Genomic DNA, 27,786 nt, shown 5'->3' with positions numbered 1-27,786 from the left:
CTGGTGACATGTTTACATAAGGCCGTCCTACGTGCTCGTCCCCATTTTCACTTACCAGTGGTGAGTCTGACATAGTTGAAAAATTGCAAATCTTCTTTTGGAAAGTAAGCTTGTATGAGCGTTGCACACATAAACTTTTAAACAGAGTGTGCACGAGGAGAAATGAGCTCATGCATGCTCCCACGTGTTTAATAGGCGGTACCTCTCGGGAGTGGGTAGAGGGTTGTGCATTTTCAATAGTTTTTATACACATTTTAAAGATTTGTGTTAAATTGCTCAAATCAAAATTCAAAAAATAATTTATTTGATTGTCTTCCCACATTTTCCAAAACTATTGCCCCACTTCCAATATCCTGCAAGGTGTTTTGTAAATTATTGGTACATAAAATTGTATCTGTTGCGAAATCTCAGTAAATCAGCTATTAAAGCTTTATTTTTTTTATATATATATATAATTTAATCTAACATGTAACTGATTTTTAAATCTGCTTTGTGAAATGAAATGTTTTTGTTTGGCTTAGCTGAAATATTTCCCAAAATCAAAATACTCTGTTATACTTCTTCTGAAGTTAGAAATTCACGAGAGGCAGAATATAAAGAAACAACAACTAACAGTTAAGAGGGGATTCTTTGCCTTCGTACAGTTTTCAAGTTTTTTTTATTTTTATTAAACTCTGCTTACTTGCTTACTGCCCACTTCATTCTTCCACTTTACTTCCTGGTCTTTCTATCACAGATGCATGCAGCTGTTTTATCATGCTGAATGCAGTTTCTTACAATGGGAAAGCTGAAGTGTTAAATTAACAGGAGGCACCCACTGCTGTCACCAGTGATATTTTACAATCTGTTCCAGCAAGCTTGACAGTCCATTTGTTATCACTGAGATAAATTCCTGTAAATGCATCAGCAGTCATCTTATGCTCACTCTTTTAGTGATCTTTTATCAGTTTCAGAGGAGTGAACTTCTCTCCTCCCCATCAGTCCTGCTTATATGGATTGGTTGGTTGACAGCTGTGTTGAAGAACAGAAGCAGAGACAGAAACATTAATTAAATGAATCTAATAATAATCCCGGTCATTTGTCAGAGCAATGATATTAATGTCAACCTACTAATCTCTTCTTTAATAAATTCATCCTCTGATTCCAGGTCATTTTTGAGTGGGGAACATCACTGTTCTTTACTATTCATGCAAAAGTGTTCTATTTACTCTACTTAAGGGAATTTGCTTTCCATACATGGTAAAAAAATCTATATAAATTTATTTCAAATTTTATTAAATTTCTAATTATGGGACATTGTTTTAGAATAGTTTATCATTTACACAAGTATATATAATAATATTTTTTCCCTTGATATCTAATTCATAGCTCAAAATATTCCTTTAGTAATTTTTTTACACATGATAATAATAATAATGCATATGACTAAACTAGAATCTTTGCAGGTTCAGCACAGTAACACACAAATAAATCTATTTATATTGATGTTGATAGCCTTTGATCATTAAATTTGACTTTTTTTGTACAAGCAAGTATAAAGATGTAAGAAGAAAGACCAATTTCTAAAAATTAACAGAGTGAAAACATTTGTTTGACTGGTATCTGAAAAATAACAATTAAATAAAAATGAAGCCATGATATTCATACACTTGCACCAGAAGCAAATCTGTGCATAAACCCCTCTGTAGGGTGCATGTAACCTCATTTTTTGTTTTAAGTTTCCTGTATATATGTTGGGACGTTTTAGCTGCAGAGGTCACACATGCTTCTCTCCTCTTTCCTAAACTGGAGGAGTTTGAGGCGCAGTCACGATGCGAGCAGGCTTGGATGTCCTCTCCAGCAGCGCAGATGCCACTAAATAAAATATTTCATAATCCTGCCCAAATCCTCTAATCACCATGACAACAGGCAGCAGGGAGCCAGAGAGAGGATGCGTTTGGACCCCCCACCTCTTTTTTTGCTCCCTCTTTTTCCTTCTTTGTTTGTATTTGAATAAACAGTCTAATCATAGTCTCCTTGTATCCTGTCTGCTACATGACTTGGTAAATTGACTTTAGACTTTTATTGATTTGTCATATTGAACAACAGTTTTTTTGTTTTTCTTTTTTCTTGGCCGTATTTCTGACCCCGTTTTCATAGAAATGGGTTGTTGTTTTTTTTGGACATAAAACATACTAGTTTTAATGCGACCTCAGAATGACTCCAAATAATCGAAAGTATACAAACCTTATCTGTACTACACAATAAAGACCTGTCGGCTCCTGTGAAGTGATAGGATAATGGAGGTGATGACCTCATGAGGTGAAAAGACCTGTTGCCTGGTAACAGTGTGGAAAACAGCCAGTCATGGAGTGGTCATATCATCAGTGTGAATATGTGTGCATTTGAGATATTGATCTGTGCTGACAGGTAGAGGATGATGATGATGACAGTGGTTTAGAAGAAGGGAGGTCCAGTTTTATGAGGATCGATCACGAACCAAAAACAGTGTCTGTTCTAAACACTTCCTGGATTCACTTCCTACGCTTTAATGATTCTTCTTTGGGTAACTTGACTGTGTTGGTGCCAGGTATAAATAATTGACTATCTCTCCTGCTCTCCACAGGTATCCGTCCCCAGATTATGAATGGGCCTATGCACCCACGCCCCCTGGTGGCACTGCTGGATGGGCGCGACTGCACCGTGGAGATGCCCATCCTCAAAGACCTGGCCACTGTGGCTTTCTGTGATGCCCAGTCCACACAGGAGATACATGAAAAGGTATAGCTCATAGTTAATGAGTAAATAATCAGCCATTCCTCTTAGATCTTACTTTATGACTTTTTTTATGATAAAGACTGAGATTTTCCAACAATGAATAGTAAAATGCCAGCACAAAGCAGCGTCTGCTGGAGAAATAACTCTGCATTAACTTCTGTTTCTAATTTTGTTTGCTTTCTGCTCGGCAGCGAGAACCATCTTTGTCCTCCTTCCAAACCTCCTCCTCTGTAGTGTTTTAATGATATTTCAGCCCACTGGCTCGTTCTAGTCTCCCAGTACAGCCATAATGGTTTCATCACTGACGCTAATCCCACTGGGGGCTGAAGTGCAGCTTTGTTAACTAAGGAGGAGTGGGAGGAGGAGGAGGCTGGTAATAGAAATGCAGTGTAATTGTTCTCAGCCAGAGTGGGTGAAACATTTGTCTTATTTTACTGTCTATACACAAGAGCCAATGAGAGGCAAGTTTACAGTACAAACTCAAGAGTTTTAAGAGGCTGATGGGAAAAAAACAAGGCAAATTCTGCTCCCTTTTCTACCTACAGTTAAAAAGTAGCTTTTTTTTAACAGTGATTGATTTAATTTACCGTTTGCAGAGACAAAATCCTAAGTAAATCTTTTTGTTTGCATTAGGACTCTGTGTGCAGTGAAATGCTCTCAGTGTGATTATGTTACACAAACATAGGGCCCATCTGGAAGCATCAGCGTTGGCTGCAGTCCCACACCGATAGCTACACAACAGAGGATACAGAGGGGCTGCAAATATGCATACACACACATTCACACACACACTCTAAATTACTCACAACCTCACCAGCTCACTGTGGGAAAACTGAAGCAAACTGCTTGGCTTTATATGTTTTTTTTTTTTGTTTTTTTTTTCTTTACAAACGAGATGCACTGAATTTATTATATGCAGCAGCGACTGTTTGACTCATTTTTTTGTTTTGTTTTCCTATGTGTTTCTGCATTTTATTTAAATCGGTTAAATCAGTTCACATTAGTTCAGAGCAGTTTGATTCTATTACGTTTTGTTTGGATCTAAGATAGAATTAGTCAAATTCATATTCGTTTCTAATTCTGTTCCAAATTAATACATTTCCGTTGAGTTCAGTTTAATTTAGTTCAGTTACATTCTTTTAAATGAATGTATGTATGTAATAAAATAATCTAATTATAATAATTTGTAGAGAAAGCAGTTACAGCTGAAATTTGTTAAATTATTTTCCACTTTAGTGTGATTCAGTTCTGTTACAGTTTCATCCAATTTAAGTCAATTCATTCTAAATTGGTTTCTTTAATGTCACACTGAAGAGGCATTCAAGCTTTTATGGTTTAATTCTATAAAGTACATAAATATTAATGATTATTTATCATTTCTTTTAACCAAGCTGCTTTACAAAGTGCATAATTTAGCAGGCTTATTTCCAGCCTCTTCTGGTTCTGCACTTATGTAGCAAAGAAATCTCAATTGATCTGAAGGTGCAGCTGAAAGCCTGCAGCGGTGAGGGCTTTGTGGATCCTGCGGAGGGAGAAATCACGCATGATTGGCGATCCAGTCCTGTCCTTGAAAACACAACAACGACATTAGAATTTCAGAAAGAAATCATAGTTTAACCATTTTCTGCTGTTTCTTTGACATCAATTAGATAGCAGCTGCTTGATGCTGTTTTTCCACAACCTTTACAAAAGCACTCCGACAAACCGGGAAATATTTTTCAACCAAGTTGAAGTTAAACACAGTTACTCATGCATAAAAATATAAGCTGGACAGCTTTTTTAGCTTATAAGGTAGGTGTCTTCTGACTGGTGATTTTGGATGCTGCCTTTATTTTTACAGCTCAATCCTCTTTCTTGCAACAGCTTTTGCATTCATTAGTCTTTAGGACTAAACCTGCTGATGTGTTGCATCAAAAAGCATTTAGTAAGTAGCAGCACAGAAAGGAATCTTGTCATCAAACCATGAAAGCTTTTTTAGTAGATTATCTGTTTGTTGTTTGATTTTAAGACAGAAAAACAGTTAAGAAAATAATTTTCTTACCCTTCCTGTTGTGAGTGGCTGTTATTTATACTTGCTTTAAACAAGGGTTTACTCTATTTAAAACAAGACAAAATAATAATAGTTATTATACTTCAATGTTAGAGAGATGGCTTCAATAGGGACCAATATTTCTGTCTTTTATGACTGTGATGCCAGGAAGTGGTTAACAAAGCATCACAGGAAAAAGTCTGGCCCAAATTAGAACTAAAAAGAATAGTTATGAAAGCTCTCTAATTACCATGTTTTAACTATTGTGTTTTTTTTTTTTTCAAAAATCTCAAACGTATTTTTTTCTTTTTAAACTAAAAGCTAAACACATTTTCTGTGTAACTTTCAGATAATTTTAAGGATTTGTGTTTTTGTACCATTTAACACTAGATATAGTGCTGTAATAGACAATACAGGAGAATATTTGGTTTTCAACTCTTCATGAAGGAGGAAATTAAAGGATTTATTAAAATTGTTGTCAAATATGTCCCTCCTGCTTAACACCATGTAATGATTTGCTGACGTCCTCTATCTGAGCCTGCAGCCTTCCTGTTCCACTCATGTAATAACATTAATGCACAAAAAAAGGCTTTTACCTTGACTTTTTGCATCCACTTCCTGTTTTTTTTTCTCCGACTCCAATAAAACATAGATGGAAATTCATGGCTATGCTAATCTAGCTCAGGTAGGTCAATTCTGTTAGTGGGTCATGAATTTAAAGCAGTTGTTTAACAGCCTTGGCTCACAGCAGCCACTTCTTAATGCTGGCTGGGTTGCTCAGCAGCTGTCAGTCTACTTTATTGTCCGGCCTGCATCCGTTCTGACCTTGTTTGCATACAGCCTGAGTTAATGGATTGTGACAAAAAGCAGCTTTTGCAGGAGCTCATTATACAGCAAACACACAGGCAACTACTCGTGTTTTAGAGCGCTCATAAACAATCCAATTGCATTTAGATGAAGGATGGCGAACATACATACAGGTCCAGAAAAATGGAAGGTGGTCTGCAACAAGTCGCTCAGGCAGTTTGACAGTTGGAGTAAAAATAGAGGTATGATTTAAAAGGATGATAAGGATGATGGTGATGAACTCTCTAATGTCCCTCAGGTGCTGAACGAGGCGGTGGGGGCCATGATGTACCACACCATCACCTTGACTAGAGAAGACCTGGAGAAGTTCAAGGCACTGCGCATCATCATACGTATAGGCAGCGGCCATGACAATATCGACATTAAGGCTGCCGGCGAGCTGGGTGAGTTACTGCAGTTCAGAACAAGGCATTTCAGCAGGAGGCAATGATCATATAGCAGGAATAATAAACTAAGAACCTGCAGGAAGCAGTTATGGCCTGTTTATAAAGACCAGAACTGCAGCAAAAATGATGCTAGGGTGATAAAAAAAAATCCCGTCCTGTTCACAGGATCCAACCTTACTGGCTTTATTACCTCAGCGTAGCAACATGTTGTAGAAATGATTTATCTTTTAATGCAGGAGGTGATCAAACCACTCCCGAGCAGATGCTTTAACTCAATTGAAATTCTCTCTATTCCCATTTGGCTCCTTCAGCACATGTTTGGTATGAAAGCAGGATCTAGTCTGACAATCCTGATTAATGTTGTTATATTTCCACAAATTAGCTTGGATTTGTTAATGCAGTCTCTATTGAGGTAGTGCTTAATGGCTTTTCCCTTAAGCAGATTTCTTTTGGTTTTGTTTTTTTAATATTGAATATAAAATCCATGAAAATTAAAGAATGTTTTGAAATGATAATCATGGGATGACAGCAATCCTAACAAAACTCATGGTCTCCCAGACCCTGGAAATAGTTATAGCACCTTTGTTTGCATCAACTGCGTTCAAGCCCTTACAATATCTGGCATCTAGTATTTTATGATTGTATGGAGTATTTTAAACCTCCCAATTTACTAATGTGTGCATTTCTTTTTATTCAGGTCATTTTTAGATGAACTATCCTATTAAAAAAACTCTTTAAATAATCAGACGCATCTAAAAATGACAGAAAAGCGTGCAAAACATTTTCTAATAGAAGTTCAGACGATAATCTATTCTTGTTAGTAACACATTTTTTACGTTGTATTTTAACTCTTAACATCACCAGCATCTTTATCTCCCTATGTGTCTTTTCCAGGCATTGCAGTGTGTAACATTCCCTCCGCGGCTGTAGAAGAGACGGCGGACTCAACGCTTTGTCACATCCTTAATCTTTACCGGCGAAACGCCTGGCTGTACCAGGCTCTCCGGGAGGGCACGCGGGTCCAAAGTGTAGAGCAGATCCGGGAGGTGGCGTCCGGAGCGGCCAGGATCCGAGGCGAGACGCTTGGCCTCATCGGATTTGGTGAGAATCTCATTTAGAAAGTTTTATTTTACACAGACAGGATTTGTAGAACTATGAGGGTTCAGTCTGAGGTAGAAAAGAGGGAGAATGATGTGTTTTAATGGAGGAATCATTCTGCTGCCTAATAGGCCTGCAGAGATTTACTGAAGAGTAGTGTGAATAAAGGAGTTAGTTAATCATAGCGTTCTCCACCTTTCAGACGTTTTGATGCCAAAAAACCTCATTGCTTTAATGCTGATACATTTTTAATGCAGAGACTTTTGCAGTTTCTGCAGTATTTTTTTCTTTACTAACCTCCATAAAATATATCAGCACTTTTGTGAACAACCTTCTTTCCTTTTTCAAGGGGCTGTAAATAGACCGAAATACAGGCTTATAATCTGTCTAAAAAAATCCTGAAGACAATAACATGTTCAGTTTGTTTTCTAATTTGAATCCCTGCTTCACGTGTGAACTGCCTCATTAAAGTATCCCGACACCTCAAGCTTCTTCATATTTGCAAACACACGTTTTAATGTTACCACCAACTAAAATGGAACGGAAATGTTAATCAGAGAAGCTGTGGGGTGCTTGGGATGTTTTGAGGAGCTGCATAGATCCAGCTCAGGTTACTAAAATGAAGGTCAGAAGAAGTTCAACATGCAGTTTGTCACAAGTATTGGAGGAGACGCTGCATAGAAGAAGGAACTCTGGTTTCATCAGATCTCTTACATTTTTGGCCTTTTTACAGTAAAACTAACACTGCAGAGCACTCTAAACAAATCACGCGCATGTTCAATCATGGTGGCAGGATAATGATGTGGGGATGTTAGGTTTGGATTAATATATTTCATGTGTTTGAATTACCCATAAAAAACCAATTTAGGATTTTGGTAAGGCTTGTGAGCTGATGATCTTAGAAGCTTCCTCTCCAGGCTGAGATGCACAATTATTTAAGCTGATTGTGGTCACCCCTAAAAAACCTGCAGATGCAGTTGTAGCTCAGATAAATCTATAAATCATGGACTCAGGGTAGACGGACTATAAATACACACCAAAAACAAAGCAATGTCTAAGATGTGTGCTGAAAAATCCTGTAAGTTCTAAGTTTCCATTGGAAGCTACAAGGTGTTGACCATTATTTTAGAAAAAAGAGCAGCTTTTGTTTTTTTTTTAACAACAATGTCCTTAACTGCCATAAAAATATTAAAGTTTATTTGAAAAAAACAAAAAACAAAATCCAAGTTCTTTCTTTTTGTGAAATTTTACATTAAGTCATTTCTTGTGTAAATAATAAAGAGAAAAGATAAGAAAACTGAATTGCTTTAACTGTGGAACTAAACTTCAATGCTTTTCTAACCTTTGCTTACTTTAAACAAGTCAAATCAAATGTGCAGTTTGGTCCATGGCCAACAATTGCAAACTTTAATCCCTCCATGTTATCATATTAGTATCTGCTATGAGGCTATTTCTATTGCAACAGCTTTTTTAAAGAAAGTATAAAAGTGTCATCTATGTATCTCAGTCATTTTCAGGTTTTCTCACTATCACCTTAAATCATTTAAATACATTTATGCATAAAACTTCAAATCATAAAGCAAACATGAAGAGAACGTGCATTTCAATAAATGTTGAATTAATGTTCTGTTTGTGTGAGCTATGGGTAATATTTGTATAAATGAAGATGTGTGTAGACATCTTTATACAATACATAAATGAATGCACTTAATGTTTTATGAGCTTATAAGTAAAGGAAGAATCTGAAGGATTGTTGGATAAAGACCATAGGAGGAAGAAAGGATATGATTAAATAAGGATTACGTCTTCATTCCTCTTTTCAGACAATAGCACAAAATTATATCATATATTATATAATGTAATAATATATCATTAATTATTTAAAATATTTGCACGTTAAATTGTAATTTTACCCAATCAGAATTTTGTTTTCATTCATTAATAGAAAGATTTTATTCTCAAATGTTTGAAGGTCAAGAAATGCCTTCAGTGAAACAGCAGCTCATTTAGCCCAGGGATTTTCTTTGGAATATAGCAGCAATTTGGTCATTGATGGGAGTTATTTCACACTTTTTATCATATAACCACAAAAGCAACAACAAACCGTATTGCTGGATTGGAAGCTCCATCTTTTATGCCCACTTTCTCTTCCTTGGCGTTTTTTAGTCTGAATCTCAGCCCCTTTTAAGTGCACCACTTAAAGAACATGGCTGCTTTTGGTTATTCTCTACCACCAAAATGACTGGTTAGTGGTCCAGGGCCTGACGGTCGGTGACCCCAGATTTGACCCAAATCCAATAGTTAGAACAACAGTTAAGACATTAAAAACAACCAAAACATTTATACACATTTATCCAGTAACTAAACATAGTAGGCAAGATTATAACAGAGGGGAAGGAAATCTCTGAAGCTCAATGATATTATTATTATGTACTTACTCTGGGTTTCTAAATTAAGTTTGTTTAAAATTTTAAATACACTTCTTTTATTGATATAATAACTACAAACATAAAATCTACAAGCAGATAGCATTGGTTAAAGACACTGTATGTCAATTATTCCCTTGGTGGATTTTTCCAGAATAACACAAACATTATTCAGAGTATATATATATATTTTGAAGTATTTTAACATTTGAGTAGATTTGACCACCATACATTTATCATTCCCAGCACTTTGCCACAACGCTTACTGGAGGTCTTCTTTCCTTCTCCCCCAATCAGGGCGTACTGGCCAGGCAGTGGCCATGCGGGCCAAGGCGTTCGGCTTCAACGTGATCTTCTACGACCCTTACCTGCAGGACGGCTTGGAGCGTTCGCTTGGTGTCCAGCGGGTCTACACCCTGCAGGATCTTTTGTACCAGAGCGACTGCGTGTCCCTGCACTGCAATCTGAACGAACACAACCACCACCTCATCAACGACTTCACCATCAAACAGGTGGGACGGAAACACCTCTTCCACAAGACCTGGGCGATAAATAGCAATGAAAAACCAAACTGCTGATTTCCTTAAACTATTACAAGAATCTTTTTTGGTTCAGTATTTAGTGTTTGCAGCTTGCAAGCTGTAAATTAAGCCTTTATGAAATATCAGAGGCAGTGACATATGGGGTTAATCCCATGCAGTTTTTTCCATTTATAACTTTGATGTCAGTGTGACTCAGATGTTTTCCGCTGCAGCCTCCTCACTCGGTTCAAGCCACACACAGATTTTCAGGTAGAAAGATTGAATATCTAACAACAGACATTTATAGAAGTTTTTCTTAATATTATCTCTTGATGTACTTTATAATGTTTGTTGTACAGCACTTTGGGCAGATGTACTTGTTTTTAAAAGTGCAATAGAAATAACATTGACATTGCAATCTCTTTATATATACATTTACTCACAAATATTACCCCTAAATATAGAGTAGTCAGGTTCCAGAACCTGTTTATGTTTCATGATCTTATATATTTCCCTTAGCACATGCTGCCTCCGTCCAGCTACGATACAGTGAAATAATTGGGGGATTATATATGCAATGTATGTTAAAACCTAGGAAGAGATTATTTATGTCAGATTATTATTTCATTGCACCCAACTATGCTATACAAGTGTTATAAGTGTGACGATTGCAGATTTTATATAGTGTTATACTGCTTACTGCTGCCACCTGGTGGATATGATCTGTCCATGTTTCAGGTTTGGAAAACTCTCCACAGAAGGCAAGTTTAGATTAGAGCATAACAATAATGGGCTAAGATTACAGCATTTTTGTTAAACACATGTATAAAACAATGACTTGAGGCTATCATATAAAAAAATTAAGTTCACCCTCACATTATGAAATTGCAGTATTGGATGCAAAATGATAAAATAGGGACATAAAGAGACTTTGGTGTCTTTACTATGGAGAGCAAAGTCATGAGTTATTTGGTATAATGCAGATTAGCTTTTAAAACTTTCAATTTGAAATGTTTTGTTAAGAAGAGACAAACACAGTAAAAAAAAAGTAGAATTATGATTTTAGTTTGTTTCAGCAGATGAGAAAACTTTGTTTCTGTTAACATTGAAGAGGGACGTCACACATTAAATCAAACTTTATAATATATTAGCAATAAAATGAAAGATTGCCTAGAATGGTGATTTTTTTCTTTTACTTGTAGCTGTAACATATTTTAGATGCAGTTGTGTGAAGTTCAGTTCATCCATTATCATTACAGTGCTTCTATCAGTTGATCTATCATTAGCGTCGCTCCGTTTAAATAACCAGAGATCAGAATCAACTATTTTCATCTTGATCCGCTTTGATCAGCAGGTTACATTCTGAAATAAATCTAAGTGTTCCCTCTTTTTTTATTGAATAGATCAAATCTAATAGCTCCCACCATTTTCTTTTTATCAATGCAACAACAAACATTTCTTTAGTGACACTAAGTGTTATACAGTGGGGCAAAAAAGTATTTAGTCAGCCACCAATAGTGCAAGTTCTTCCACTTAAAAAGATGAGAGAGGCCGGTAATTTTCATCATAGATATACCTCAACTATGAGAGACAAAATGAGAAAAAAAAAAATCCAGAAAATCACATCGTCTGATTTTTAAAGAATTTATTTGCAAAATATGGTGGAAAATAAGTATTTGGTCAATAACAAAAGTTCATCTCAATACTTTGTTATATACCCTTTGTTGGCAATGACAGAGATCAAACGTTTTCTGTAAGTCTTCACAAGGTTTTCACACACTGTTGCTGGTATTTTGGCCCATTCCTCCATGCAGATCTCCTCTAGAGCAGTGATGTTCTGGGGCTGTCGCTGGGCAACACGGACTTTCAACTCCCTCCAAAGATTTTCTATGAGGTTGAGATCTGGCTAGACCTTGAAATGCTTCTTACGAAGCCACTCCTTCGTTACCCGGGCGGTGTGTTTGGGATCATTGTCATGCTGAAAGACCCAGCCATGTTTCATCTTCAATGCCCTTGCTGATGGAAGGAGGTTTTCACTCAAAATTTGACGATAAATGGCCCCATTCATTCTTTCCTTCACACGGATCAGTCGTCCTGGTCCCTTAGCAGAAAAACAGCCCCAAAGCATGATGTTTCCACCCCCATGCTTCACTGTAGGTATGCTCTCTAGTTTTGGCCATGGTGGAGTTTATAGTGTGACTGTTTGAGGTTGTGGACAGGTGTCTTTTATACTGATAACGGGTTCAAACAGGTGCCATTAAGGAAGGTAACGAGTGGAGGACAGAGGAGCCTCTTACAGAAGAAGTTACAGGTCTGTGAGAGCCAGAAATCTTGCTGGTTTGTAACTGACCAAATACTTATTTTCCACCATATTTTGCAAATAAATTCTTTAAAAATCAGACAATGTGATTTTCTGGATTTTTTTTTCTCATTTTGTCTCTCATAGTTGAGGTATATCTATGATGAAAATTACCGGCCTCTCTCATCTTTTTAAGTGGGAGAACTTGCACTATTGGTGGCTGACTAAATACTTTTTTGCCCCACTGTAGATCAAATAAAGATGGAGGATAATCTTGTAATTTGTTCATTTTGTATTGAGCTCAAAACTTCTATCTCTAAACACTCTGAATTCAGCAAAACTTAAATAGGTAGGTTAGTAAAAAAGCTAAAGAATGGCAGGCAATAGGCAAAGTCTGATAAATGCATTTATATGAGTGTTCAATTATCAAACAAACGATATCTTGAAGACTGCTCAACAAAAGCATTTTTACTTATTTCTATAGATCAGTGATGCTGCAAATCCTCATGTTTAGTGTACAAACATTAACAATAACCTATCAAAAATAATGTGATTAATTAGAAAATCATAGACGGGATTACAAAAGGTGACATTACCATGGTAACCTTAGAAGATAGAGATACAGACGCTTTCTAGCGGTGGATTTTAATCCTCCCACTCATGCCTGAGCATCTGCTTGTTTTGGTTGCGGATGCAGAAGGGAGGAAAGGACGATGCCTCCTCCAGGCGCTCTAACTGGGGTGAACCATAACTGCATCTCCACAAACAGTGCTGCTGATTGGCTTAAATCCTTTGGGTTTTATCCCATAACTACAGCCCAATAAATCAATCCAAGCATGTTTTTATGCATGTTGTGGACTAATAATACTGGGTTTAGGAAAATTTAGAAATGCAGGAGCAAGAAATTATATTTTGCAATGCTAAATTCACTAAAATAAAGGAAAAAAGAGATTTAAAAATGTTTTCTACTTTTGTTTCGGGGTTTTTAGATGCGCCAAGGTGCTTTCCTCGTCAACACGGCCCGGGGAGGACTGGTGGATGAGAAAGCTCTGGCTCAGGCCCTGAAAGAAGGCAGGATACGCGGTGCCGCAATGGATGTCCACGAGTCGGAGCCTTTCAGGTACGCCTCATTTTCTGCATGGTTTTATTTCCTACTCCTTATTTTATTATTATTGCATCAAATATTTGCCGTCGATCAGTTTTTCCCAGGGCCCTCTCAAAGACGCCCCCAACTTGATCTGCACCCCCCACACCGCCTGGTACAGCGAGCAGGCGTCGCTGGAGATGAGGGAGGCCGCCGCCACGGAAATTCGCAGAGCCATCACCGGTACGGATCTCCTTCTTTAGCTTTACCAGCCTGGCACAGGTTTGGATTTCTTAACTCAACATAAGCTGAACCCTCCGTCTTACAGGCCGCATCCCAGACAGCCTGCGAAACTGTGTCAATAAAGAGTTCTTCGTGACCACGGCGCCATGGGGAATGATGGAGCAACAGCAGCCTCAGGTTCACCCTGAGATCAACGGCGCTGCCTACAGGTGGGATCATCAAGCAGCGAGCACGTCTGGCATCTCAGTTCATGCAGTTGTTAGGATGGGATGAAGACTTGATCTGTGTTTTTGTACAATAACTCGTGTGTTTTTGGCCCCAATGAGCTTAGCCCATGTTACGTTTAGGCTCTGCGTTTCATTGTCTCAACCCGCCTGAACTGCTTCTCTCACACAGCCGAGTGAACCAAACCATGGTACAGGCCATAGCAACGGGGGGGATGCAGGACAAATTATATACCTAATTCTCTACCAGGTAAATGAATGAAGAAAGAGAGTTGTGTATCTGTTCTCCTTCACTCTCTAACCTACACGCCCAGTAACTGCACCGAGTCCACCCTGCGCACCCTTCCCCTACCCCGAACAGGAACCTAAACGCATCACAGGGTTATCTAGTGTTGGGGGAGTTAAAGGAAACAGAGGTGGTTCAATGACAGAGATTTTGTCCTGCCTGCTAACAACCACAGATTTTAATGTTTTTATTAGAATCGTTTCCTCTGACTTTATAGGCAGATACTGTGAGGTGAAAGAAAATGGAAAAAAAAATTTTTTTTTTTTAAAGAAATCTGAAAAATTCAGGGTTGTAAATATAATCAGTTGTTTGCATTAATATATTTTTGTAGTTTTTGTTATGCTAATAACTCCAGTTTGGATCAAAGTTTTGCCCCAGAACCTCTAATAGCTTTTCCAGCGTTCAGGTCCATCCATCCTTCTGCCAGCTCTGACCAGCTTCCCTGTCCCTGCTGAAGAAAACCATCCCCATAGCATGATCCCACCAGCTTGCCACCACCATGTTATTGTATGGGGAGGGGGCTTTTTAGATGTTAAAAGGCTGTAATGGTTTTCTTTTTAAACCTACTTTTGCTTAAAACTTCCCGACTGTATCCTGAAGCTGCCACTTCAGGATGCTGTCTGTTTGTTATAACTAAAAAATTCAAAACTATTCTTAACAAAACAACTGTTTTTGGACTAAATTTAGCTCTTAAGCAACAGATGAATAAAGCAAGACAATTTTCAGAAAAATGTGTTTTATCAATAATGATGAAAAACACACATGTTGTGTTTGTTTTTTACTGATATTTGCATTTCTTTATGAAACTAAATGCCTCTTATTATTTGTACGTATCTGTTAGATGTTAAGTTAGTTTTATTAGGTGATTATTTTACTGTTGATCAAATTGAGTTAAAGTTTTTTCAATTTTAGTAGTTTTTCCTCTTGTTTTGGATCAGCCTCACAATGTCAGAATCGAAACGTTTCCTGGAATATTTTCGGCTGAATGACCCTTTAAATGGATACCTACATAAAATAACCCCCCCACCCCTCTTCATTTGTTGATGTCCTGTTCCCCGCATTTATCCCTATCCCTTACAAACAGGTGATGTGGCTCAGTCAGTACAATTAGTATAGTCTTTTTATGTTTTGGCAAAGCTGTTTACTTTAGCCATGATTAGATGTTTACAGTTTAGACATTTCTAAGTAATTTCATACCTTTTTTCCCCTTTTCTTTTATTAAGAAAACTCACAATTGCCACATCATAATATCAAATTTTTTTATGATGTGGAATCATTTACATTTTCTTCTTCTTCATTTCCACCGAAAATTCCAACGATAAGTTTCCAAGGGAAGTTGTTCACTCTGTATCCTTCTTCCAGGTTTCCTCCTGGCATGATGGGGGTTGCACCGGGTGGGATAATCGGACCAATGGAAGGATTGGTGCCTGGGGGGCTGCCCATCGCACACACCCTCCCCCCGGGCACCCATCCGTCACAGGCAGCCTCCCCGCACCAACCCTCCAAACACGGCGACCCCATGAGAGAGCACATGACTGAGCCGTAACGAGGCAGCCGAAGGAGTCGATGTGGGTCATGAACGCAGTGTAAAATCAAAGGATCCGACCGAGTCGACCCGTCAAAACTAAAGCTTGACTTTACAGCCGTCTGGACCTACCAGCAAACTGCCTGCCGGGCGATGTGTTACACACTCTGTTTTTATATGGAAGCATTAAACCCAAGCGAGGACAGTGGATAACGGTGCACGCCTGAGCTGCCACACCCAGATGGGACTGAGCTGTCAAAATCCTGCACAGAAGATCCCAAATCTCTCCCTGTTTCAGTTCTCATTTTACTCCTCACTGAACTAAGGGAAGGTTTTCTTTACTATTCCATATATTCATCGGATTCATCCGACTTCTGCCTCTTGTTAGCAGGAGCTAAAGGCTCCCCATCATCCCTGGTTTAAAAGACGACCCTGTCAAGCCTGATCTTTCCATTTAGTTTCCCCCTCATGTCTGCACAAACGTGTCTGGTGTTAGTTTTATTTTTTGTTTGTTTTTTTTTACTCAATTTGATTTTTTGTCTGTGCTTCTGTTGAAAACCGGTATCTGTTTTTTCTCTGTTATTCAGTGTGTGGAAATGAAAGGGTTTACCATCAGACAAGAAGGATCTGGAGTCTCTTAGATCCGAGCTCTTTATTTTTGCCCGTTTCTGTCTGATAGGTGGTGCCCCCAGAATGTAAAGACAAAATAGGAGAAAGATGATCTGTAAGGGTAAGAATAACCCTTTTAAACCAAAAATTTTAAAAAAAATTGGGGAAAATTAATTAAATTGAGCACTAATATTTAAGGTCCCTCTGATATCTGCTTGTTATGAACAAAATATGATCTGTTTGCATCCAAAGGACCTGATTTGCATGGCAGCGACGCACTTGTGAGATATGAATATGTCGGGGTGGGAGGGGAATAGAAAAAGGAAATGACTTACTCAGGAAAAACTAAAACATTAAATCTGAACAGAACAGGAAGAAACTCTGGATTACTGCATTTCCTTTCCCATTGTGGTATTTTTTTTATAAATCAAACGTACCTGTTTTGTTTTTTTTTTTATGTTGAAGGTTGTCACTCTTGTTAGATTTGTATTGCCTTGTTAAATGTTCATATAAGTGTAGTCTGACGTGGCTGACCCCGCCCTCGCCTGCCCCTCTTATAGTTATGTTTTCCCTGCTGTGACGAGAGCCAGATGGGGTTTCCAGAGGCTCTGTGAACAAACAGCGGCCACATCCATCCATCTATCCCTTCAAAACCAAGACTTTAGCAAGACGTGGCTGCTAGCAGATTGTTTGGTTTTTAGTGTGAGTATTTGTATTTGTTTCTTGTATAAGGTGAACATATAGCATACAGTGCAGCTGGAACCAATAAATGAAACTTACTGTTCTGATTCATGATTGGGATTTCTTCTTTTTTCTATGGCACAATGATTCACCTGATACTTTTAAAATCTCCACAAGCCCAATTGTTTATTTGAATAAAACATGCCACTTCATTGCAGTTTATAGATTATTTGCTCTCCTTTTCTTATCTTGTCTGGAAAAATAACTGAATATTAAGTTCTAAAAGTTGATAAGAAGATATAATCCAAGCTTGTAGAAGTGATGTAAGTTTGTGCCTCCCAAAAAATAATTTATAACAGCATATTTTGTGATTTACTGAAAAATAATAGATTTTTATGCCCCCTAGTGACCAGAGTGGTTTTTGCAGGAATTTGTCTGTTTGTCATAATACTGACTGATAAACAACACTGTAAATGTGAAACAATTTGTTCATCTTCTTTCAAACACATGCTTTTTTTACTGATATTCTTAATGTGTATCTTGTAAAACAATGTTAGTCCAGCCTTTGCAGTTAGAACAAGTTAAAAACATTCCATCTGGTCGAGTTCAGAACTCGGTTCGGTGTTCATTCATGCTTTTGTGGAGCCACTATGAAACTATTCCAGCAATTTTTGGATTATTAAATTTTTCCAAACTGTTTTAGTGAGCTGAGATATTGGAGCCACAGCTCCAATGAAAGCTCATCCATTCCTCACCTTTACCCCATTGCTGGGTCACAGTGGAGCAACTGATGCGTCCCTCCAGTGTTCATTGGGTGAGAGGGGAAGGATACATCCTGGTTAAGTCATCAGTCTTTAGCAAATTTACATCAAGTTTAAAGCTGTACATTTTTGAAGAGATGAACTTCACTTTTTCCATTATCTGGTAATTGTACCAGATGCGTTTCCTTTCCTGATAACTTGTCTCATTGTTTTTTGTTTCCTTTAAAAAATTTGTTTGCTTGAGATGTTGCCCTGAATGACGTCCATGGGTGTGTCTCCACTCAACTTAAATGTGTTATTAGACCTTTATGAAGCCATAAAATCCATTTTTTCTCAAAAAAAAAAAAAAAAAAAAAATGAGCTCATTCACTACTGGCATTAAAGGTATAGTGGAGGATGTTCTTTTTCCCGGGAGCGGGGTACAGGGCTGTGCATGTGCATTTTTTTTGCAAGTGGAGAGTCTTTAAAAAAAAATAGCAAAAATCCTCCACTATACCTTTAAATAGATACATTTAATCATTATCGCATTGTTTACTTTGATTTTATGTCAGTGAGAAATTGTGGTCTTAGAATATTTGCAGAAAAGAAAAAATTTAACATCCTCTTGGAATATTGGGATTAGATTTATCTATTGATTGAAATTATGTAACAAATATGCTATAAAATGAAATGCGTTGAAAATAAAACTGAATACTTTCCAGGTTAAAGTGTAAATCCAGTGACCTGAGCGGTGAAATCTGTCCTCTTTCCACGCTGCAGAAACACAACAGTTCAGTCCAGACATTCAAAAGGGTTTTATTTGTTTTTTTCCTCCATATTTTTCCTTTACCTTGCATTACACTCCGCTTAGTGAAGTCAGGCCTAAATCCACAAACCATCATAGTTACAATTTCAACTATTGTATAAATACAAAGCAAACACATAGGTGATGTCCAAAAAACATGAATGACATGAAACACGGAGGAGGTTACAGTACGCAATGGTTAGAGGGGGAGAAAAATAACGCAAACGGTAGGGTATTATCTTTTTTCCCCAGTTATTTATTTTTTCGGCTTTGGTTGTAGATGTTGCCATTTCTCACAACAAACTGTATGGAAATGATGGACAACGGACTTTAACTGACACGTGTGAGCTGGCAACCAATAACTGAAGGGAACAGGAGACAAATGTGAGCTTTAACACTAAATCGCCTCATCTGTCAGAAAAACAAACAAACAACAAAAAGCACCAGATTTTAGGCATTCAGATGAGGTACTAAATCCCATGCAACATGTTTAAGTAAACTTCTCACTGTCAAGATTGGTTCTCTCCTTTACAGCAACAGTGTTTCTGTGCAAAAGTGTCTTCATCGAGATTGAGAGCATAATTAACAAAATCCACACAAAGAAAAAAAAAACAATCCGAGAAAAATATACATAAAGCTCTTATTAGCTCAAAGAAGTTTCCAAACAATAAATATGTCGAATAAATTCAAGCACACGCACAGCTTCTCAGTTCAATCAGTCTGTATAAAGTAAACCGAATATCTAAACGTGTTAATGCGCTAAACCTTAGAGGGCGAACCTCCCTTCAAAGGATCTTATTTGAAGCAGTGATGCTGCATTTTGATTAGAAATGTGTCCATAAAGGTGCATTGCTTATAATAAGGATATAGTAGGTTGTTTATTATAATCTCTGGTTTTCTGAAGATTATATTTATTGGCTTTGTCCTTGTCTGTTCAAACACAAAAAACACACAGAAAAAAAAATGCTTAACGAGCCAAACTGTACAACTGGAAAACACGTCAAAAAGATCAGGTTGGAAGTGTGCTTTTGTCAGTGCCCCACGCTGAATAATTATAAAGTGTTATCTTAAATAAATGCTGGTATATTTCCTTTAACTTTTATCAACAACCACATGCATTTGGATCGATGGATAAACATTAGGTTTTTTTTTTTTTTTTTTTATATTTGAAGCAGGAAAAAAAATCGAAGGGTTTTCTGGATTCCTCTCTTCTTCTCCCCCGTCGTCGTCAGTCAGGAGTTGGTTTTATGAAAGAGTTTTTTGTAAGAACACGACCGACTGGCTGTTTGTAGCAGAAGAGCAGCAGTGTCTTCTGTAGTTGTGTTTCCCTGTCCTCTGCTGGAGGCTTTCACAGTTTGTCCGTGTCAAGAAAGGATAAGAAAAATAAAATAACCGGAAAAAGTGTAAAAAAAAAAAAAAAAAAAAAAAAAAAAAAAACCAGACATGAAGAAATGGGGGAGGAGTCCTGCCTCCTGCAGACCCGCTCTCTCCGCTTCAGTTTAGTCACTCGTCATCGTCGTCGTCCTCCTCTTCTCCGTCGGACAAAGAGGCGCAGGGTCGGATCTGCCTGTAGCCATCCAGCCACTTCTCCACCATCTGAGTGACGAGCGGATGGTTGCGGCGGCGGGAGCTTTTCTGCAGCGCCACCAGAATGCCGCCCTCCGTCACGCAGCAGTCCAACCACTCTCTGAGGAGTTTCTCCTGTTGCTCTTCGTTTCCCATCTGAAAGAGAGCAGCAGGTCTTACTACACACCACAGGATCAAACATACAAACCTTCAAAGTTTCTAATGTCGCTTTTATTGGGATGTTTTACCCCCTTATTCCCTGTCAGAGAAAGTCTCCATCACCCTACAGTAAAAGTGGTCACAAAAAGGAAGTTATGACAAAAAGGAAGATTCTCTGATATCTAAAACCGAAATACATTTTAAAAAGTCTTAAGATTTACAGAGGCTAATGAGGCTGTGAAGACTGTCCAAACCCCACTATGAAGACCAAAGAACACAGGTGAAGTTTAGAGGAAGATCAGAGCATTTAAACAAGCTTTGACCCTCTCATCAAGCATCATTCAAACAATCATCTGGGATATGAAAATGTAATTAAACTACAGTGTAAACTAACAGGCCATGAAATCAACAAAATCAACCAGGAAGAAGCCAAGAGGCTCATGGCTACTCTGGAGGAGCGTCACACATCCACGGCTCCTGTGGGACAGAAGTTTCCCTACAATCTATATGGAAGATTAGGAATAAGGAAGATGAAGTTAAAACAACAATGTTAGAGACCTGATTTACAGCTTAATGCGAGAGATGAAAGGATGCTTCTAAGAAGTGGAAGAAGGCACCTTGGTTAGATGAGAAACACTCAAACCTGTGAGCTATATGATCCAAAAAAGAAAAGAAAAGCAGTTTGTAGCAGCATCAGCCTTTAGAATTTTTTTTTTAAACAGATTCCAGCAATCTGTCCTAAGCTGATGAAGTAGTGGAATCACGCCAGCTGTATTTTTTGGACCAGAGTTCGTTTCCCCCTTAGTCAGAACTTTTTTTGCAGACTTGAGCAAATTCTGGGTTGCACTAAAAAAGAACAGACAGTGACCTAGTCCTTTCCTTGCTAGTCCTTTCAGTCCAACGGGAGAGCAAAAAAATTCTTTTAAGTTACAATCCACTGGCAAAAAAAAAAAAAAAGGATCTGATGAAGGGAACAACTAAAAAACAAGAAGAAAATGAACATTTTCTGGTGTAAATACATCTGGAAAAACCATGATTACAGAGAATAATAAGGCTGTGGGGTGAAAGGTTCCCTTTCCTCAGGGACTAAACCCACAGCCGAAGCTTCAGTGGAACCATTCGGATATTTAGGGAAGGTGAATATATTTCTATGCCACACTTTACTGGACAACTATGCACCAGTGGTGTTTTCACCAAGGATGACAAATTATTTTGCTGGTGCCCCTTTTTTCGTGGCCATAACAAGAACTAATGAGCTAAACATGAATTTTGGATGATGAAAACATCATGAGTCATGGGTGTGAGTTTTTGGTGACGGGACGAGACGAGTGAAAATGTTAGCAGGGTGACTGTAGGATTTTTAAAATGCATTATTTTGCTGTGATGTGCTACGTAGTATCAGTCGTGCCACCCACCTGGTGTGCAATGTTTCCTGGTATTGCCATTACAGGGTTTTTACAGGGATGAGCAACTTTAATTTAATGCGTTTTAATGCTCTTTTAATGCTCTTAGAAATAATTTGAATGCCATCAACAATTACCCATGACTCTTATAATTACACGGCAAAATCCTTTGTTGACTTTACCATCAACAGGCTGCAATCCCTCATTTTCCAGCCCCTTTTGTTGAAATAGCCATTTTCCCATTCTCTAGCTTTTTCTCCGCCTCAAGTTTCTTTTAATTTCCATTCAATTTATCTTTATTTTCATTGTCACAAGAACAACAAACTTTAAAAAAGTGCCATCGATCAGTGCATATGCTTAAAAACAAAAATCACTGTCTCCACCATTTACACATAATATAAGAAATAAATAACAACAACTGATACAAAACAACTAATAAGAATAATACATTCTCACACACATCATCAATGATGATTAATGGTTATCTTTGGTTGCATTTAGTTTTGTTATTTTCCGAACATACGGCTTTACGATCAACCGGAAGTAGTTCCGCGCAAATATATCGTGATATATCTGACAAAATAGTTTTTAGACATTTTTTTTTTAAATACAACATTTTAAATGCCATAATTTAATGAATTCTAATGCCAATTCAGGCCTTAATTAAAATTTATTATTTAATCAAGTAATTATTTAATTACTTTTAATAATTTTTAATGACCTGTGGAAACCCTGCATTAAAACATTTTCTTTAGTTAGCATATTTATTGAATTTTGGTCTGGATTGCCTTGGCATTACAATTATGTAGGTTCTCTGTTCTCTGCCTTTATACAGCCTCTCTCTCAGGTCCTCAAGCTCATCAATGAAATCCCAACTTCAAAGGTGGACCTTCTTACTTCCTGTGCCGAGAGGAAGTGGATGTGAAGCAGCTTCCTCTCGCTGTCGACCAGTGGCAGGAACGTGACCGTCTCATCATCGTCCGTGTTGAGGTTGGCGCCTGCGCCGCGATTGTCGAACCCGTCGTTCTCCATGGCTACCAGTGCTGAGAAGTGGCCTCGCGTGTAGCCCAGAGCGATGGGGCTCTTCCAGCAGAAACTCTGCTCCCACAAAAGAGGCAAGTACACACCTGATATAAAAGAAAAGAAAGAGTGGATTAGATTAAAAAAAAAATCCTCAATTTTTGTCTGAACATAAAATCTATTTACGTAACAATCAACATAGTGAGAAAAAAAAAACATTCTTAAACCTGTCCCACTACACAGAATAACTGACAAATGTAATCGATGCCAATAAATGATTTTTGCCAATTAATCTACAAAGAGCTCCACTATATGAGCTTCATAATGCTACATTAACACCTAGATAACATCTAAACCAGCCAGCCGTCTATTTAGGAATGGAAATCTGCAAATTCCCATCAAAGGCAAACTATATATACTCCCAGGAGAACAATAGGAGCAAGTTTAGCTGGTATGCAGGGGCTGTCAAAGAAACTCTTCTATATCCAGGAAGAGAAAGTTGATTTAAAACAAATGTGGAGACTTTTACAACTTCCAAAGCAGTTGTAGGTTATTATTTGTGAGCTTAACTATAGATCAGATGCTGTGTGAACATTTGGATGTGGTACATTTCTAAACCTTTAGATCGTTAGAGAATATTGAGAACTGATTCAAAGATTTCTGAAAGGACACTTAAGGATTTTTACTATGCAACTTATCGTTCATTAATAATTAGGTTTGAATAGATTTTGTGTAGAGTAACAACAATTTGTACTGAAGAGTAGCACTACTTCAACATGTTTAATCTGTTGACAACTTAACCTGCAGGGCTAATCTGTATGTAGTCTAATTTCTTTATTAACCTGACCTTCAAAAAGCTCAATGAGCTCAGCGGATAGAAAATAACAACAAAGATTTTGCACAAGCAAGAAGTCTCACTAGCATAAACTCTTATTTGATTGGTTTGGTTTAAATGAGGCTCTTCTTTATCCATTAATGTTTCTCACTTTCTCGTTTTCAGGAAAGAATAAGACTGTTCAAATAAAAGCAAAACGTACAGTTCAGTAAAAATGTTACTCAAGTAATTGTAACTAGTTGCTATCCACCTGCTTAACTGGAACCTGCTGCCAGAGCTTACTTTAACAACGAACCTGATTTCTGTCTAGCAGCTCCAAGTCAGCACCAGTTCCTTAAATGACCAACCCATATAAAATCTGCTTCTCTTTGTGTTTCCCACTGGCTCCTGGCAACAGTAAATCACTGGTCCATCAGACTGACTTTACAGTAAGTAGCTGGCTCCCTCCAAGGACCTTCATCATGTCCAGCACAGTATAAGTAGGCGGCAAATTGAATCCAGACTGTTTTCAGAGTTAAGATTTATGGCATTCTATTGTCAATTAACCCTATATGGACAGCATGAAGAGAAACTGAAATGCAGTTCTCTCACTCTCAAGATTAAGACAGTAAAGATCATCAGTAAAGATGATTATCAAGGATAGAAAAATGTAATCTAAATCTACCTTCTTGCAGACTACACTTAAAAAAAACAGGTTAAAAATAAGTTACAGGAAATCATGTGTAATTAAAAGTTCTCAAAGGCCCATAGGGAGCAGTCCAATGCACATCCAAGGAATAATATTGCAAAACAGATCAAGTTTATAGTCTGGAGATGATGTTCATTTAGTACCTGAGGTTATGTAGCCTCAGGAACTAAATGAACATTATTGCTTTTAACGGCTCTGACTTCTCATGCCTTACGTTATTATAAGTGACCCCCCTTTTTTCCAAGGTTTAAATCAAACAGTCCAAAAATAAACGAATTACACTAGAGTAGGTTCATTTATGTCAAGCATCTGAGCTATGCAGACACATGTAGGCTGCAGCTATTTTCAAAAGCGAGTCCAGTTCTTCCACACCCACGGAGTGTTATCATCGCTGCATGAGAGTCAAACAATGATGGCTCAGACAGAACCGAACGCTCACCTTGAAAGCGAGTGTATCCGAGCGTTTCGCCGCGGAAACTTTTGTAATACTTTACTCCGTAAACGATGATGGGCCTTCGAAGTATGTGTGCAAGAACAAAAATATGCGTCTGCTCCAAGCTGGATCCTGGCTGCAGAGCAAAGGCAAAACACATAAAAGACAGAAAACACAACTATTAGGATAAAACCCTTTTAAAAATATAATAGTGGTTAAAAAGAAAAGGAAATAATTACGGAGCTTCCACACCCACTTTTAATGTATCCCACCCAAATGCTTAGTCTGTGAGCTCATTTAGCAGAGTGCTGATGACAGGCAGAATGCACTTTCCCAAGACGTTTACAGGGAATGTTTACGATGGCAAAAAGCAGGAAACTTTCTTGCATAATTCATGCATCATTAATGGGACTCCTTTTAAGCACAACAAGCTCATGTATTACATGGTAAAACGTTGCTGTTTGCCTATAGGGACGTGTACCTGGCTGGCGAGGGACAGGATGAAAGCCCAGTCCTCCTGCCACTGCTCCTCTCGGAGGGAGAAGTGCAGGCCGAAACTCTGGGAATACCACGACTCCCACTCCTTCCAGCGGCTGTAAAACCTGAGGAAGAACAAACTGCTTAGACAGTTGGCTCTTCTTCACTTTAATCTTGCTCAGTCTGAGTTATACAAAAACAAAAGGAGTCGAATGAGGCTCATGTTTATGTCTGATTCTCCCACAAGCAAAGGCTGCTGTCTGAGCCGAGTTTGATGGCGCAAGAGAAAATATGTTTTTTATTTTTCTTTAACTTCTTTATGCTCCATTATAAGACTGACATCCCTCCGAGCCCACGTTACACTCACACTATAGGAGGATAGGACTGTTTCAGAGTGATAACTTTTACCATAATTTGGATGTTAAGAAACAACAAACACCACAGAAGTTCTTTAAATAATCAGGCTCAGTAGAAACATCTTACTCTGCTTCAAAGACTGATAAATGTTTGGTTTTCAGAGCCAGTTAGGGATATTTCTAATGACCCCGTTAGTCAGAGCTGGGTCTTGATCAAGGCTTTTTAAGACAATTATATAGCTAAGTTCAACCTAGGTTCAAAATTAGGGCTGAAACAATTAATCAGATTAATCATGATTAATTTATTATTTAGTAATCAATTAAATAATCAATCCACTGGTTTAATTCTATAAAAAAATTCTTTAATGAATCTTTTGCTAGCCAATTATTAATCGAAAAAAAATGATCAACAGATAAATCAATTAGCAAAATAATCATACGTTGCAGCCCTATTCAAAATAAAATGCTACTTTTATGAAGCAGCAACACAAGCCTCCCTGTCACACTGATAAATGTTACAAGCTGAACAATAAGTGAGTCATGAAAACACACCAAACACTAATATTAGAGTTTAATAACGGCTGTAGCTGAATGTGTCGGGGCTGATATTACTTTTAGAGACAAAGACAAGCAGTTTAGCTGAAGTGTTCTTAGTTATATGTGGACTAAATAGCACATTAAGGTTGTCCTGCAGAAATAAGGACAAACACCTCTAAATTAATCGACTTAAATAGATCAAATTAGGACACTGTGGCAACAAATAGTAAATAATATTAACCTAAGAGGGCAGTAACTATTGACTTGGGTATCTCACTATTAAGTTTAAACAACCAGGTTTGTTTTGTTTTCTCTCTGTGTGGTAAAAAAATGATTTCTCATTCATGGTTTATTAGTTTTTCTTCAATCCTCTGGTTAAAATATTGCTCTACCAGTCATAGGTGTTCCATCAGTCTGCTGAGCAATGTTGGGAAATGTCAAAAAACAGCAAACTATGCATTGATACGGGTTTAAAAAACGCTGCAGGTCTCACCAATGTGAGCAGTCATGTAAGCTGTCGTGAAGAGTCTTGCGGAGAACGGAGTCCTTGTCGTAGATGCCCCATGTGGCCTGCAGCACCGAGTCGAGCAGGCAGTCCCCAGCCGTCCGGTTCCAAAGGGCATAGAGTCGACTGTCCAGTCTTGATCCAAGCTCTATAGACCAGTTGATGATTGGAGACTCTTCTTCAAGCTCTGACCAAGAAGAAGGAAAGATTACATGGAAGATAGATGCTAAACTTATTGGTGAAACCCACATTAAAGGCATGTTCTAGTAGTAAAGCATACAGGTTAGAGAATACAACTAACAACACTACATAGTTAAAGTTTACCTTGAATCCCCAACTAAAACAGATCTTGTTTGACAAAAAAAAAAAGAAAATCAAGGTTTTTATTACAAAATCAAACATTTGCACTGCAAATTTTTAAGTCAGTTTTTCCTAAAATAAGTGCATTTTTTCTTGAACCAAGCAAGTAAGTGAGACCAATGGAATTAGACAATTTACATATAAAATAGGAAAAAAAACTGCATTGTCTTTTTCCAAGTGCATAATATCTAATGATCTTATTTCAAGGGTAAAAACACATATTCCATTGGCAGCTCATCTTATTTATCTACTTAAATTAAGGGTAAATACATTTTACTTATTTTTAGATCTTAAACAGACACAAATCTAAAGAAAAATAAAATAAACATGCGTTAGGTTTCTATTTCCAGTGTGTTATTATGTATGAAGACTGAACACAGCCACATTCATTCAACCAGGATCAAAGAAATCCCTGAAACTCGATTAGGCTGATTAGGAGAGAGATGAAACTGATTGAGGCAGACCGCCTGGCCAAGTGACAAGCTAAGAAACAGTGTTGGCAGGAGGGAAAATCCATGTAACATAACACTGCCGGCATGGGGGAGACCTCTTTGTTATTGTGCACAGGTTGTGAAAGGAGCCCGTGTGTTTGCCTAGCAACCGGGCTGTTGTCGGATAGATGACACTGCAGCAATAGGATGTAGAGCTGAGGGAGTGAATTATTTACCCTTTTGGACGTCTCGGTCCAGCACCTCATCGAAGAGCTTCTCCTGAACAGCAGGAGGCAAGTCCTCTATATCTGAAAAAAAATAAAATAAAACTACATTTAACAGATGAGTAATATCATATTTAACTTGAGAATTGACTCTTTTACTCATGTTTCTCAAAGACCAAAAAAAACAAAAAAACTAAAGGATGTTTATTCTG

General features: G+C 37.8%; 2 protein-coding genes across 6 annotated transcripts in view; one reads left to right on the top strand and one right to left on the bottom strand.

Moving 5' to 3' along the window:
• ctbp2a (C-terminal binding protein 2a) overlaps nucleotides 1–17,147 on the top strand; it is an 86,565-nt gene extending 69,418 nt beyond the window's left edge. For 2 of the 5 annotated variants that reach the window (XM_038285394.1, XM_038285397.1), the window contains exons 2-9: nucleotides 2,606–2,760; nucleotides 5,892–6,036; nucleotides 6,934–7,140; nucleotides 9,861–10,075; nucleotides 13,373–13,503; nucleotides 13,583–13,710; nucleotides 13,796–13,919; nucleotides 15,583–17,147. In XM_038285394.1, coding sequence (XP_038141322.1) covers nucleotides 2,606–2,760; nucleotides 5,892–6,036; nucleotides 6,934–7,140; nucleotides 9,861–10,075; nucleotides 13,373–13,503; nucleotides 13,583–13,710; nucleotides 13,796–13,919; nucleotides 15,583–15,766 — 1,289 coding nt within the window. In that variant the 3' untranslated portion in view covers nucleotides 15,767–17,147. Of the gene's footprint in view, nucleotides 1–2,605; nucleotides 2,761–5,891; nucleotides 6,037–6,933; nucleotides 7,141–9,860; nucleotides 10,076–13,372; nucleotides 13,504–13,582; nucleotides 13,711–13,795; nucleotides 13,920–14,106; nucleotides 14,185–15,582 lie in introns of those variants that run through there. The other 3 variants (XM_038285395.1, XM_038285396.1, XM_038285398.1) reach the window with 3 other exon arrangements.
• A 1,423-nt stretch (nucleotides 17,148–18,570) lies between these two features.
• zranb1b (zinc finger, RAN-binding domain containing 1b) overlaps nucleotides 18,571–27,786 on the bottom strand; it is a 29,228-nt gene continuing 20,012 nt past the window's right edge. The window contains exons 5-10 of the mRNA XM_038285415.1: nucleotides 27,587–27,658; nucleotides 26,548–26,746; nucleotides 25,166–25,286; nucleotides 24,691–24,820; nucleotides 22,606–22,835; nucleotides 18,571–20,302 (exon numbers count right to left, since the gene is read on the bottom strand). Of these exons, the coding sequence (XP_038141343.1) occupies nucleotides 20,084–20,302; nucleotides 22,606–22,835; nucleotides 24,691–24,820; nucleotides 25,166–25,286; nucleotides 26,548–26,746; nucleotides 27,587–27,658 (971 nt within the window). The 3' untranslated portion in view covers nucleotides 18,571–20,083. The remainder of the gene's footprint in view (nucleotides 20,303–22,605; nucleotides 22,836–24,690; nucleotides 24,821–25,165; nucleotides 25,287–26,547; nucleotides 26,747–27,586; nucleotides 27,659–27,786) is intronic.

The sequence above is a fragment of the Cyprinodon tularosa genome, unplaced genomic scaffold (assembly GCF_016077235.1).
Source record: "Cyprinodon tularosa strain WSP-4 unplaced genomic scaffold, ASM1607723v1 ctg210, whole genome shotgun sequence".
NCBI lineage: Eukaryota > Metazoa > Chordata > Actinopteri > Cyprinodontiformes > Cyprinodontidae > Cyprinodon > Cyprinodon tularosa.
This window is presented reverse-complemented; position numbering and strand designations above follow the sequence as displayed.